This window comes from Triticum urartu, chromosome 7 (genome assembly GCF_003073215.2).
Source record: "Triticum urartu cultivar G1812 chromosome 7, Tu2.1, whole genome shotgun sequence".
NCBI lineage: Eukaryota > Viridiplantae > Streptophyta > Magnoliopsida > Poales > Poaceae > Triticum > Triticum urartu.
In genome coordinates this window covers 687,519,403-687,533,791 of record NC_053028.1, presented here as the reverse complement: position 1 = coordinate 687,533,791, position 14,389 = coordinate 687,519,403, and the positions used below count along the sequence as shown (strand labels likewise).

Below are 14,389 nucleotides of genomic sequence, written 5' to 3'. Positions count from 1 at the left end.
CCATAAAATTTGAACGTGAAGAAGCCATCCTAACGGCGTCCGCCAAGACCTACTTCAGATTATGTAGTTTCATTCGATGAACGAGTAGTCGCGTGGAATAGTCTTTAAGTCGATTTTTTTGGTTCAAAAAAACATGAATTTGAGAACATTTCTAAAACATGGAATCATTTTTATGGTGATGAACATTTTTTTGAAAAATTATATTTCATTCATGATCAGGACCTGATCGACACATACACAGACAACACGTACTCTCTTCCCCTTTGCTAAAGAAAGTACTCTCTTCTCCTAAAAAAGACGACACATACTCTCTGTTACTAAAAAAATCAATTCTTTTTATGTCCGTAGCTTGATAAATTCATTTAAAACAATGGTTAATATTGAACAATTCATGTTTTTTTACGGGAAGAATAATTCATGTTGTAACGTTCTGAAGCAGAGCATCTCCATACTTCCAACGGAAGCCTGGCTAAGGAGGGTCTCTTGTTTGTTTTTCTTCCCCATTAAAAGGTGCAAACGGAACTACATAATAATATTTTCATTTCTACTTCTACATATCAAAATCATTTTATTTCTTCAACATGAAACTACATAATAATATTTTCATTTCTATTTCCATGTCGCCCAGACTCAGTGTCCTGTGGGTTGGATAATTCAATCAACAGATCAGTTCATAGAGACATAAGCATAAAGTATTTATTTTGTGCAGGATACATAAAATTGGGGAGTTCTTATTATAAACAGAATGCCAAGTGAGCCTTTGGGATATTTTTTGGGAAGTAGCTGTAGCTCCCGGCCAACATCTGAAACAACGTACTGTTGCTATAAGTCATTAACAAATAAGTCAACAAAACAAAGAATTAAAGTACGGATTGACTCCGTGGGTTCACCGTCACAATGCACTTTTTCCTGTGATTTTACGCTTTTAGTTTAAATTTTAAAACATAATCGAGGTGGTACTAAATTTTGTCTCTGCTACTTGATTGACCGGTACGCTCTCATTTAGCTGGGTTGCGATCTAGTTGGGCCTTGGCCCGTCTCTCTATTCTGACCACTACGTCTCTACATTTCGTGAAAAAAGTACGTTTTATCCAAACGCTCAGCGGACAAGTGAAGGGCGGAACTGTGGCAGAAGAGGCGGCGCAACGGAGCAAAAGGGGCGGCGCGATGGAGCAAGAGAAGATGGCCGAGAAGATGTTTAGGCGCGGCGCGGCAGGTGGAGAAGAGTTTTGGTGATGAGCTTGTGGCCACGCTGGACCAGCTGCTGCAGCCCCCCTGCGCCGTCGCCATGGGACGCCTGCATTCTGCTGCTCCGGTGCCGGCACATGTCCCTATGCGGTGTCGTGCTCAGGAATTTGGTGAAGAAGGCGGCTGCCGTGCTTGCGCGCGAGAAGGGCGCCGGACCTCGTTGGCGCTGTGAAGTGGGCACAACTCAGGTTGGGTACGCCGTTGGCCAGCACCGACGGTGGGCACGCTCCGCTGTGACCTGCCTGCCACAGTCATTCCTCTCCCGCCTCCCCCGACGTAACCTTCTCAACCTCTACATCTGCTCCCGTGTATGATTTGGATGGAATTGCGGTCTCCTTGTCCAACACAAATCGATTTGGATGGATTGCAGTCTGTGTCCTTGTCCAACGCAAATCAATGGAGCTGCCGACCCGGATTGTTGTTGGCTGCTATAAGAAGGGAGGGTCCTCGGCTCGAATCTCCATCAGGTCAATTTTGGACGAAGCATCCAATGTCGACACCGAGTTCGCCGCAGGAAGAAGCGCCGAGTTTGCCGGAGGTAGAAGAAGCGCTGAGTTCGCCGAAGGTAGAAGAACAACCGTCGAGCTGTCCAATGTCGCATGCGTCGGCTACAGTAGAGGTATGTATCCCCTTGACCCCTGTTTTGAGTAATTTTTCTGTTCCCTATTTCTCTGTGTACCTTCTAATATGGAGTTCAGAGGTAAAGATATTGTTGCGAAGTACGTCAGTTTAGATATTGTTGCCTTCTTGTGCTTGTAGACACCCATGTTGTATGGTTGGCCTGTTGAACGAAGCACTGGAACTGACAGCAATTCCTTCAGATAGTGTTGTTCTCTGAACAGAGAAAACAAAATCCAGTAATTGCTGGTGGGTTCTGATCCATCTGGGCAACACGAACCACCAACATATGCATCTTTTGCTGCATGGCTATACATTCTGCTATTCTTTACCTTCCTGTTAGTGTTACATATAACTAGGTAAAATTTGGACGGAACTGAACTTCTAAACATGCAGAAGCATGTTAGATAAGTAGAACCGACTGAACTCACTTCAGGCTTTGCTATAACTTGTCAAGTTCAAGCGGAGCCAAGCACCCCACATAGACTTTGCATTTCAGCGCGAAAATTCTAGACAAGAAAATCTTGCTTTAGTTCCATTCGTTGAGCCTCAAACTAAAAAAATGTCAACAACTTTACACTCAGATATACCACCAACCAAGGTTACCAGGTAGCAATTGTCTGCTAAATGACCAAACAATATCGGGTTGAGATGAATTTCTCTGTGAGTTGCATGTGTATCACTACTGCTGCCTTTTGCGCTGTTGGTTGGCTTTGTTTACTGCTGCTGAAACCTTGTACATGGAGAGACACATATGTGAGCCCTGGTACGTGTACAAAGCTGGCTACTAGCTACCTGTTGGATTGATCCTTCTGGTCGAAAGGTAGATAGCTAAGAAGCAATCAACTGGCTTCAGAGAATATGAAATAATGCAAAAGAAATAGATTGACCAGCTTGCAAGCCAAATCATTTAACAAGCCTCGTGTAGTGCAGATTGTTGTGTGTGGCTACATAGCAATCTATTCAGACTTATCTATTGAACGATTCTGATTTGGTGTGAACTCAGGTGTAGTTAGTGGTAGATAGCTGAGTGTGTTTAACTTATGATTTTTTACAAGCAGTTCGTAGAATGGCTCCTGGCATCCTTTTTGGTTGCTTCATTTATGATTTGCATCTTTGATTTTTTTCAGGACCTTAAGATGAGCGATGAACATACGTCGAGCCGTCCAATATTTCCTGTGGCAGCAACACCAAAGGTATGTATCCCCTTGAAAGATAATCAGTTCATAGAGCCTCTGTTTGAGTTTATTGTTTCTGAATTGTTGTCCCTGTTTCATGTTCACTAGAGAAACAAAAAGGTTACAAATTCATCTAATTTCAATGATCATGAAGAGGGGAACAAGTGATATGTATTCAAATTTGTGGTCTTTCGTCTGCCCATGATCTTTTTGGAGTACAAACATTCTTTTTCATATGCCTGCTATAAAACTAACCATTTTCTGGAGGTATTATTATCTGGGTAAAAAGAAAAAAAGCGCCCATTATGGTGAATTGCATTCAGCCAGTAATCCCAGAACAAAAAAATAACCATCTTGTCGATAACTCCGCCAAACATCTGTAGGAGATCATAGTCTACCCTCTAATTCCTCTGCCTATTCCGTGGTGCCGCTCATGGTTTAAAATTATTTTGTAACATTTGCGTTGAATTTATATGATGTTGCTCCTTACTTATTTACACTGATTGATGTACAACAATATGAGTGCTGCCCTCTAGAGGAGCATCAAGCTCTAACACTATGCGCTTGCTCAAGTAGATCGAGAGCATCAACGCCCGAAGGAGATATGGAGGGAGAGAAATAAGTATTATCCCCATTATTGCAACGCACATGCTCTTTCTTTCTTGTTCTAGAATTTTTTAACATGCACATATGTATTGTACTATCAGCATCCTAGCTTTGTCATCTTGTTAGCGAACTAACTATAATGTACTGCCTCTGTTTCAACTGATTCATACGATAGTGCTTCTAACGGTTGGAGGTTTACCTTTTTTCTGTGATTTCATAAAATAGATGACAACATTGAACTTAACATTGCTGATGATTTTTGAAAGTGCTAGTGATCGGCTAGAGAGGGGGGGGGGGGTGAATAGGCGATTTTTATGAAAGTCTTCAAAACATGGAAGTTTCGAAGACAAACGATAGAAATAAACCTATTACCATGTAGCGGAAGGTAGGCTACACTAAGCAAGCCATAGTCAAGTATTCAATGAAATGAAAGCACAAAGACTAATAGCAGCTAGGCAGTATAGATCAAGATGGAAGATAGTATGAAGCCAATCAGAACAAGCAGTCACATAGTGAAGACAAATAGATAAAGCAAATAGGCAATGACTTCACAAGGACCAATCTGCAAATAAAGAGATGGGAAGGATAGAACCAGTGGCTCGTTGAAGACAATGATTTGTTGGACCAGTTCCAGTTGCTGTGACAACTGTACGTCCGGTTAGGGAGGCCGAGATTCAACTCAGAATACCGCGTCTTCACCTTATTCCCCTTGAGCTAAGGACACCCAGTCCTCGCCCAATTACTCTAGTAAGTGTTCAAGGTAGACTTCCAAACCTTCACAGACTTCGTTCACCGGCGATCCATAATGACTCTTGGATGCTCAGAACACGACACCTAACCGGCTGGAGGATTCACAGTCCTCAAGTGTAATAAGTCTTCAGATCACACAGACAAGAAGACTTAAGTGATGCCTAACACTCTTTGGCTCTGGGTGTTTAGGGCTTTGTCCTCGCAAGGATTTCTCTCTCAAAGACTTCGAGGTGGGTTGCTCTCAAACGGCAAAAGCCGTGCACTAACTCTGAGCAGCCAACCGTTTCTGGTTGTAGGGGGTGGGCTATTTATAGCCACTAGGCAACCCGACCTGATTTGTCCGAAATGACCCTAGGTTACTAAGGAACTGACACGTGTTCCAATGGTCAGATTTCACACACACACACACACACGACAACTTTACTTGGGCTACTAATGTCTACTACACAACCTTCTTCTTGTAGACGTTTTTGGGCCTCCAAGTGCAGAGGTTTGTAGGACAGTAGCAAATTTCCCTCAAGTGGATGACCTAAGGTTTATCAATTCGTAGGAGGCGTAGGATGAAGATGGTCTCTCTCAAGCAACCCTGCAACCAAATAACAAAGAGTCTCTTGTGTCCCCAACACACCCAATACAATGGTAAATTGTATAGGTGCACTAGTTCGGCGAAGAGATGGTGATACAAGTGGTATATGGATAGTAGATATGGGTATTTGTAATCTGAAATAATAAAAACAGCAAGGTAACGAATGATAAAAGTGAGTGTAAACGGTATTGCAATGTGTGGAAATAAGGCCTAGGGTTCATACTTTCGCTAGTGTAAGTTCCCTCAACAATAATATCATAATTGGATCACATAACTATCCCTCAACATGCAACAAAGAGTCACTCCAAAGTCACTAATAGCGGAGAACGAAAGAAGAGATTATGGTAGGGTACGAAACCACCTCAAAGTTATTCTTTCCAATCAATCATGTTGGGCTATTCCTATAAGTGTCACAAATAGCCCTAGAGTTCGTACTAGAATAGCACCTTAAGACACAAATCAACCAAAACCCTAATGTCACCTAGATACTCCAATGTCACCTCAAGTATCCATGGGTATGATTATACGATATGCATCACACAATCTCAGATTCATCTATTCAACCAACACAAAGGACCTCAAAGAGTGCCCCAAAGTTTCTACCGGAGAATCACGACGAAAACATGTGCCAACCCCTATGCATAGGTTCCCAATGTCATGAAACCCGCAAGTTGGTCACCAAAACATACATCAAGTGGCACGTGGTATCCCATTGTCACCACAGATATCCACGACAAGACATACATCAAGTGTTCTCAAGTCTTTAAAGACTCAATCCGATAAGATTACTTCAAAGGGGAAACTCGATTCATTACAAGAGAGAAGAGGGGGAGGAGAAACATAAGATCCAAATATAATATCAAAGCTCGCGATACATCAAGATCGTATCACCTCAAGAACACGAGATAGAGAGATCAAACACATAGCTACTGGTACATACCCTCAGCCCTGAGGGAGAACTACTCCCTCCTCGTCATGGAGAGCATCGGGATGATGAAGATGGCCACCGGGGAAGGATTGCCTCCTCCGGCAGGGTGCCGAAACGGGTCTAGATTGGTTTTCGGTGGCTACGGAGGCTTCTGGCGGCGGAACTCCCGATCTAATCTCTGTCCTGGAAGTTTTAGGGTACATGGAGTTATATAGGCAGAAGAAGCACGTCAGGGGAGCCACGAGGGCCCCATGAGGCAGGGGGCATGCCCCTACCCTCGTGAGCTCCTCCTTCCTTCCTTGACATGGGGTCCAAGTCCATCGGGTGGCTTTCATTCCAAAAGTAACTTCTCTAGTTGATTTCGTTCCGTTTTGACTCCGTCTGATATTCCTTTTCTTCAAAACACTGAAATAGGCATAAAACAATAAATCTGGGCTGGGCCTCCGGTTAATAGGTTAGTCCCGAAAGTAATATAAAAGTGGATAATAAAGCCCAAGAATGCCCAAAACAGTAGATAATATAGCATGGGGCAATCAAAAATTATAGATACGTAGGAGACGTATCAGGCATCCCCAAGCTTAATTCCTGCTCGTCCTCGAGTAGGTAAATGATAAAAAGATAATTTTTGATGTGGAATGCTAGTTGGCATAATTTCAATGTAATTCTTCTTACTTGTGATATGAATATTCAGATCCATAAGATTCAAGACAAAAGTTTAATATTGACATAAAAACAATAATACTTCAAGCATACTGACTAAGCAATCATGTCTTCTCAAAATAACATGGCCAAAGAGAGCTATCCCTACAAAATCATATAGTCTGGCTATGCTCCATCTTCACCACACAAAATATTTAAATCATGCACAACCCCGATGACAAGCCAAGCAATTGTTTCATACTTTAATGTTCTCAAACTTTTTCAATCTTCACGCAATACATGAGCGTGAGCCATGGACATAGCACTATAGTTGGGATAGAATGGTGGTTGTGGAGAAGACAAAAAGGAGAAGATAGTCTCACATCAACTAGGCGTATCAACGGGCTATGGAGATGCCCATCAATAGATATCAATGTGAGTGAGTACGGATTGCCATGCAACGGATGTACTAGAGCTATAAGTATATGAAAGCTCAACAAAAGAAACTAGTGGGTGTGCATCCAACTCGCTTGCTCACGAAGACATAGGGCATTTTGAGGAAGCCCATCATTGGAATATACAAGCCAAGTTCTATAATGAAAAATTCCCACTAGTATATGAAAGTGACAAAACAAGAGACTCTCTATCATAAAGATCATGGTGCTACTTTGAAGCACAAGTGTGGAAAAAGGATAGTAGCATTGCCCCTCTTTTTTTTCTTTGGCCTTCCTTTTTTTATTTGGCCTTTCCCTTTTTTATTTGGCCTTTCTTTTTATTATTATTTGGGACAATGCTCTATTAATGATGATCATCACACTTCTATTTATTTACGACTCAATGATTACAACTCGATACTAGAACAAAGTATGACTCTATATGAATGCCTCCGGCGGTGTACTGGGATGTGCAATGAAGCATGAGTGACATGTATGAAATAATTATGAATGGTGGCTTCGCCACAAATACAATGTCAACTACATGATCACGCTAAGCAATATGACAATGATGGAGTGTGTCATAATAACCGGAACGGTGGAAAGTTGCATGGAAATATATCTCAGAATGGCTATGGAAATGCCATAATAGTTAGGTATGGTGGCTGTTTTGAGGAAGGTATATGGTGGGTTTATGGTACCGGCGAAAGTTGCGCGGTACTAGAGAGGCTAGCAATGGTGGAAGGGTGAGAGTGCGTATAATCCATGGACTCAACATTAGTCATAAAGAACTCACATACTTATTGCAAAAATCTAGAAGTTATCAAAGCAAAGTATTATGCGCATGCTCCTAGGGGGATAGATTGGTAGGAAAAGACCATCGTTCATCCCCGACCGCCACTCATAAGGAAGACAATAAATAAATAAATCATGCTCCGACTTCATCACATAACGGTTCACCATACATGCATGCTACGGGAATCACAAACTTCAACACAAGTATTTCTCAAATTCACAACTACTCAACTAGCATGACTCTAATATCACCATCTCCATATCTCAAAACAATTATCAAGTATCAAACTTCTATTAGTATTCAGCACACTCATAAGAGAATTTTATTATTCTTGAATACCTAGCATATTAGGATTTTAAGCAAATTACCATGCTATTTAAGACACTCAAAATAATCTAAGTGAAGCAAGAGAGTTCATCTATTTCTTCAAAATAAAACTACCACCATGCTCTAAAATATATAAGTGAAGCACTAGAGCAACAACAAACTACTCCGAAAGATATAAGTGAAGATCAATGAGTAGTTTAATAATTATGCAACTATGTGAAGACTCTCTAACATTTAATAATTTCAGATCTTGGTACTCTATTCAAGCAGCAAGCAAAGCAAAACAAAATGACATCTAAGAATAGCAAACATTGAAGAAGCAAAAACTTAGGATCAACCGATACTAACCGATAATTGTTGAAGAGGAAAGGTGGGATGCCAACTGGGGCATCCCCAAGCTTAGATGATTGAGACTTCTTGAAATATTATCTTGGGGTGCCTTGGGCATCCTCAAGCTTGAGCTTTTGTGTCTCCTTAATTCCTCTCATATTACGGTCTCCCTAAATCTCAAAAGCTTCATCCACACAAAACTCAACAAGGACTCATGAGATAAGTTAGTATAAACCATTGCAAAAACCTTATCATACTCTACTGTAGAAAATCACTAAAATTATTATTCAACATTGCATACTAAATTCCTCTGCATATTTAATAGTCCTATCCTCAAATAGAATCATTAAAGAAGCAAACATATGCAAACAATGCAAACATAACAGCAATCTGCCTAAACAGGATAGTCTGTAAAGAATGCTGCAACATCCATACTTCACTAGCTCCAAAAATTATGAAAGAAAATTCCCACTGTAGTAAATTTATCAGAGCTTAATATTCAAAAGGTTTCAACATGTTATCACATTCTGACTTTTCTGGGGAATTATTGCAACAGCGGTAAAATTTCTGTTTTCAAACAGCAACATGTATAGTTGTAACATAGGCATAGTAAGGGCTATAAATGCCACCTTTATTGAAATAAAATATGCAAAACATTGTTCTAAATAAAAGAAAGCAAATCCTAACAAAATAAATTGATGCTCCAAGCAAAACACATATCATGTGGCGAATAAAAATATAGCTCCAAGTAAAGTTACCGATGAACGAAGATGAAAGAGGGGATGCCTTCCGGGGCACCCCCAAGCTTAGGCTCTTGGTTGTCCTTGAATATTACCTTGGGGTGCCTTGGGCATCCCCAAGCTTAGGCTCTTGCCACTCATTATTCCATAGTCCATCGAATCCTTACCCAAAACTTGAAAACTTCACAACACAAAACTTAAAGTAGAAAACTCGTGAGCTCCGTTAGTATAAGAAAATAAATCACCACTTCAATGTACTGTAATGAACTCATTATTTATTTATATTGATTTTAAACCTACCGTATTCCAATTTCTCTATGGTTTATAAACTATTTTACTAGCCATAGATTCATCAAAATAAGTAAACAACACATGAAAAACAGAATCTGTCAAAAACAGAACAGCCTGTAGTAATCTGGATCAAACGTATACTTCTGGAACTCATAAAATTCTCAAATAAATTGCTGGACCTTAGTAATTTATCTATTAATCATATGCAAAAATAATTAACTAAATATCACTCTCCAAATAAAAATGGAAGCAATTCTCATGAGCGCTAAAGTTTCTGTTTTTTACAGCATGATCAACAAGACTTTCCCCAAGTCTTCCCAAAGGTTCTACTTGGCACAAACACTAATTAAAAGCATAAAACCACATCTAAACAGAGGCTAGATGAATTATTTATTACTAAACAGGAACAAAAAGCAAGGAACTAAAATAAAATTGGGTTGCCTCCCAACAAACGCTATCGTTTAATGCCCCTAGCTAGGCATGATGATTTCAACGATGCTCACATAAAAGATAAGAATCGAAACATAAGAGAGCATCATGAAGAATATGACTAGCACATTTAAGTCTAACCCACTTCCTATGCATAGGGATTCTGTGAGCAAATAACTTATGGGAACGAGAATCAACTTGCATAGGAAGGTAAAACAAGCATAACTTCAAAATTTTAAGGACATAGAGAGGAAACTTGATATTATTGCAATTCCTACAAGCATATATTCCTCCCTCATAATAATTTTCAGTAGCATCATGAATGAATTCAACAATATAACCAGCACCTAAAGCATTCTTTTCATGATCTACAAGCATAGAAAATTTACTACTCTCCACATAAGCAAATTTCTTCTCATGAATAATAGTGGGAGCAAACTCAACAAAATAATTATCATGGGATTGAAAATTAAGATCAAGATGACAAGTTTCATGGTTATCATTATTCTTTAAAGCATACGTGTCCTCACAATAATCATCATAGATAGGAGGCATGCTTTCATCATAATAAATTTGCTCATCAAAGCTTGGGGGACAAAAAATATCATCTTCATCAAACATAGCTTCCCCAAGCTTGTGGCTTTGCATATCATTAGCATCATAGATATTCAAGGAATTCATACTAACAACATTGCAATCATGCTCATCATTCAAATATTTAGTGCCAAACATTTTATAGATTTCTTCTTCTAGCACTTGAGCACAATTATCCTTTCCATCATACTCACAAAAGATATTAAAAAGGTGAAGCGTATGAGACAAACTTAATTCCATTTTTTTATAGTTTTCTTTTATAAACTAAACTAATGATAAAAACAAGAAACTAAAAGACTCGATTGCAAGATCTAAAGATATACCTTCAAGCGCTAACCTCCCCGGCAATGGCGCCAGAAAAGAGCTTGATGTCTACTACACAACCTTCTTCTTGTAGACGTTGTTGGGCCTCCAACTGCAGAGGTTTGTAGGACAGTAGCAAATTTCCCTCAAGTGGATGACCTAAGGTTTATCAATCCGTAGGAGGCGTAGGATGAAGATGGTCTCTCTCAAGCTACCCTGCAACCAAATAACAACGAGTCTCTTGTGTCCCCAACACACCCAATACAATGGTAAATTGTATAGGTGCACTAGTTCGGCGAAGAGATGGTGATACAAGTGGTATATGGATAGTAGATATGGGTATTTGTAATCTGAAATAATAAAAACAGCAAGGTAACGAATGATAAAAGTGAGTGTAAACGGTATTGCAATGTGTGGAAATAAGGCCTAGGGTTCATACTTTCGCTAGTGTAAGTTCCCTCAACAATAATATCATAATTGGATAACATAACTATCCCTCAACATGCAATAAAGAGTCACTCCAAAGTCACTAATAGCAGAGAACGAATGAAGTGATTATGGCAGGGTACGAAACCACCTCAAAGTTATTCTTTCCAATCAATCATGTTGGGCTATTCCTATAAGTGTCACAAACAGCCCTAGAGTTCGTACTAGAATAGCACCTTAAGACACAAATCAACCAAAACCCTAATGTCACCTAGATACTCCAATGTCACCTCAAGTATCCATGGGTATGATTATACGATATGCATCACACAATCTTAGATTCATCTATTCAACCAACACAAAGGACCTCAAAGGGTGCCCCAAAGTTTCTACCGGAGAATCACGACAAAAACGTGTGCCAACCCCTATGCATAGGTTCCCAATGTCACGAAACCCGCAAGTTGGTCACCAAAACATACATCAAGTGGCACGTGGTATCCCATTGTCACCACAGATATCCACGGCAAGACATACATCAAGTGTTCTCAAGTCTTTAAAGACTCAATCCGATAAGATTACATCAAAGGGGAAACTCGATTCATTATAAGAGAGAAGAGGGGGAGGAGAAACATAAGATCCAAATATAATAGCAAAGCTCGCGATACATCAAGATCGTATCACCTCAAGAACACGAGAGAGAGAGAGATCAAACACATAGCTACTGGTACATACCCTCAGCCCCGAGGGAGAACTACTCCCTCCTCGTCATGGAGAGCATCGGGATGATGAAGATGGCCATCGGGGAAGGATTGCCCCCTCTGGTAGGGTGCCGGAACACGTCTAGATTGGTTTTCGGTGGCTACGGAGGCTTCTGGCGGCGGAACTCCCGATCTAATCTTTGTCCTGGAAGTTTTAGGGTATATAGAGTTATATAGGCAGAAGAAGCACGTCAGGGGAGCCACGAGGGCCCCACGAGGCAGGGGGCGCGCCCTACCCTCGTGAGCTCCTCCTTCCTTCCTTGACGTGGGGTCCAAGTCCATCGGGTGGCTTTCGTTCCAAAAATAACTTCTCTAGTTGATTTCGTTCCGTTTCGACTCCGTCTAATATTCCTTTTCTTCAAAACACTGAAATAGGCATAAAACAACAAATCTGGGCTGGTCCTCCGGTTAATAGGTTAGTCCCAAAAGTAACATAAAAGTGGATAATAAAGCCCAATAATGCCAAAACAGTAGATAATATAGCATGGAGCAATCAAAAATTATAGATACGTTGGAGACGTATCAGCTACAAGCAAAGCTAACTTATCCAGCTCTGGATAAGATTTGCTCTCATTGTCTTTGCTCGAAGACATAGGATTTTGGTTAAGCATCACTTCAGTCATTCTGACTGGTTCACTTGGACCCCACTTAACAGTATGGTGGTTCCTATGACCCAACGAAGAAGGAAAAAAAACGACGAAACAACTAAGTCTTCGCGCTCCATAGTCTTCACGCGATGTCTTCTTTTGTCATAGTCTTCAATGTGAATGTCTTCACATACCACCTTTGACTTCAATGTCTTCATACATTTTTAGGGGTCATCTCTGGTAGGAAAACCGAATCAATGAGGGACTTCTACCTGTGTTATCCTGCAGTTCTCACAAACACATTAGTCCCTCAACCAGGTTTGTCGTCAATACTCCAAAACCAACTAGGGGTGGCACTAGATGCACTTACAATCTCCCCCTTTTTGGTGATTGATGACAAACTGGTTGAAGTTTTCAACGGGGAATAAAATATGTGAAATTGTAATGGATAGTGTATTGTCTTCATAAGTGGCAAAGGCCCCCCTGAAGATGTGCATACAAGTAATTTGCTTTTGGAATGCAAATGCACATGGCAGGTTGTACTTGTGGAGATCCTTTTCAACTTATGATGACAATTCATCATGCATGATTTGATATAACAAAGATAATGACATGCTTAATGAAAAATGGATGTCTGCAAAATGACCTAAGTGCGGAAGTTATCATCGCATCACAGAATGCAAATAAGTAGCAAACGACAATCGAGTTTAAGTGTTACAACTCAAAGAACCAAATGTATCAAAAAGCGAGAGTTGTAAGCACTTGGCAAAATTTGCAAAAAGTAAAGCAACCACCCATATGGACCCGCTTGAAGCCTATCAACTCATATGCTTCTCCCCCTTTTGTCAGTAAGGACCAAAAAGGTTTGAAGACATAGAGCGCCTACTCGTTCCCATGAGGTGTAGGAGAGGCAGCAGGGTCATCGTTGAGGTCCGGTGGTGCAGAAGAACTTGGTGCAGTGTCGACACACGCTGAAGTTGGAGGAGGTGAAGTTGCATCATCTTGGTCATCGATGACTCTGGCATTCACTATCGCAGTTGAGGACGAATAGTCAGAGTCTTCAAGTGAGGGAGTCCGACGCAAGTGAGCATTCCTTGGAGGAGTTGAGTCAAACTTGAATCTTTCGGTGAAGCCATCGTCCTGCAGATCAGCTTCAGCACTAAGCAATGTCAAACTCTTCCAAGACCTCTGACAGGTTTCATGAGTAACAAAGGCATTCTTGGTGGCAAGATTGCGAATGCGATTGACATCCACCAAGAGGCTTTGCATCTGACGCTTAAGCAAGTTGTGATGCTTGTCCTGTTTTTGGTGTAGCGCGACGAGAAGCTCTCGGTCATTGAGAACACGAGATCGCCTCCGAGGCCTTTGGGCAATGGTGCTTTCAGTGGCGTCAGTTTGAGCGCGAGGGGCACGTGTGTTACCAGCCAAGGGATAAACACGAGAGACTGCCTGAACTCCTTCAATGGGCTGGGTGAAGCTTTGACGATCAGCATTGTGAAGATAAATGGGATCTGTTGGGGATATTACTACTGGAGGTAAACCGGCCTTATGTAGCCGGGTTAACTCCCTGAAGATTAGAAGCACATGAAGATGCAAGGATGATGGCGCTTCACGAAGGCCCAAGGCCCAAAGGCGAGTTAAAGCCTGTAAATGTAAACCGACCTAGTCATGTAACTTGTATTATAAGATAGGAAGGATAGAGACCGAACCGGATACGTTTATAATCCGGCTTCGGTACTCTGTAGCCCGGCGGGCGTCAACCTATGTATATAAAGGGATGAACCGGACGCGGTTTAGGGACAGACAACAACTTGAGAGCCA

The 14,389-nt window shown here is 41.0% G+C and overlaps 1 protein-coding gene across 1 annotated transcript; it reads left to right on the top strand.

The window, feature by feature from the left end:
* The first annotated feature begins 1,099 nt into the window (after positions 1-1,099).
* On the top strand, positions 1,100-2,093 carry LOC125523825. Its single transcript, XM_048688891.1, has 2 exons — positions 1,100-1,524; positions 1,619-2,093. Exons 1-2 carry the CDS (start codon positions 1,236-1,238, stop codon positions 1,897-1,899), a joined length of 570 nt encoding a protein of 189 aa, XP_048544848.1. The 5' UTR covers positions 1,100-1,235; the 3' UTR covers positions 1,900-2,093.
* Positions 2,094-14,389: the final 12,296 nt, after the last annotated feature.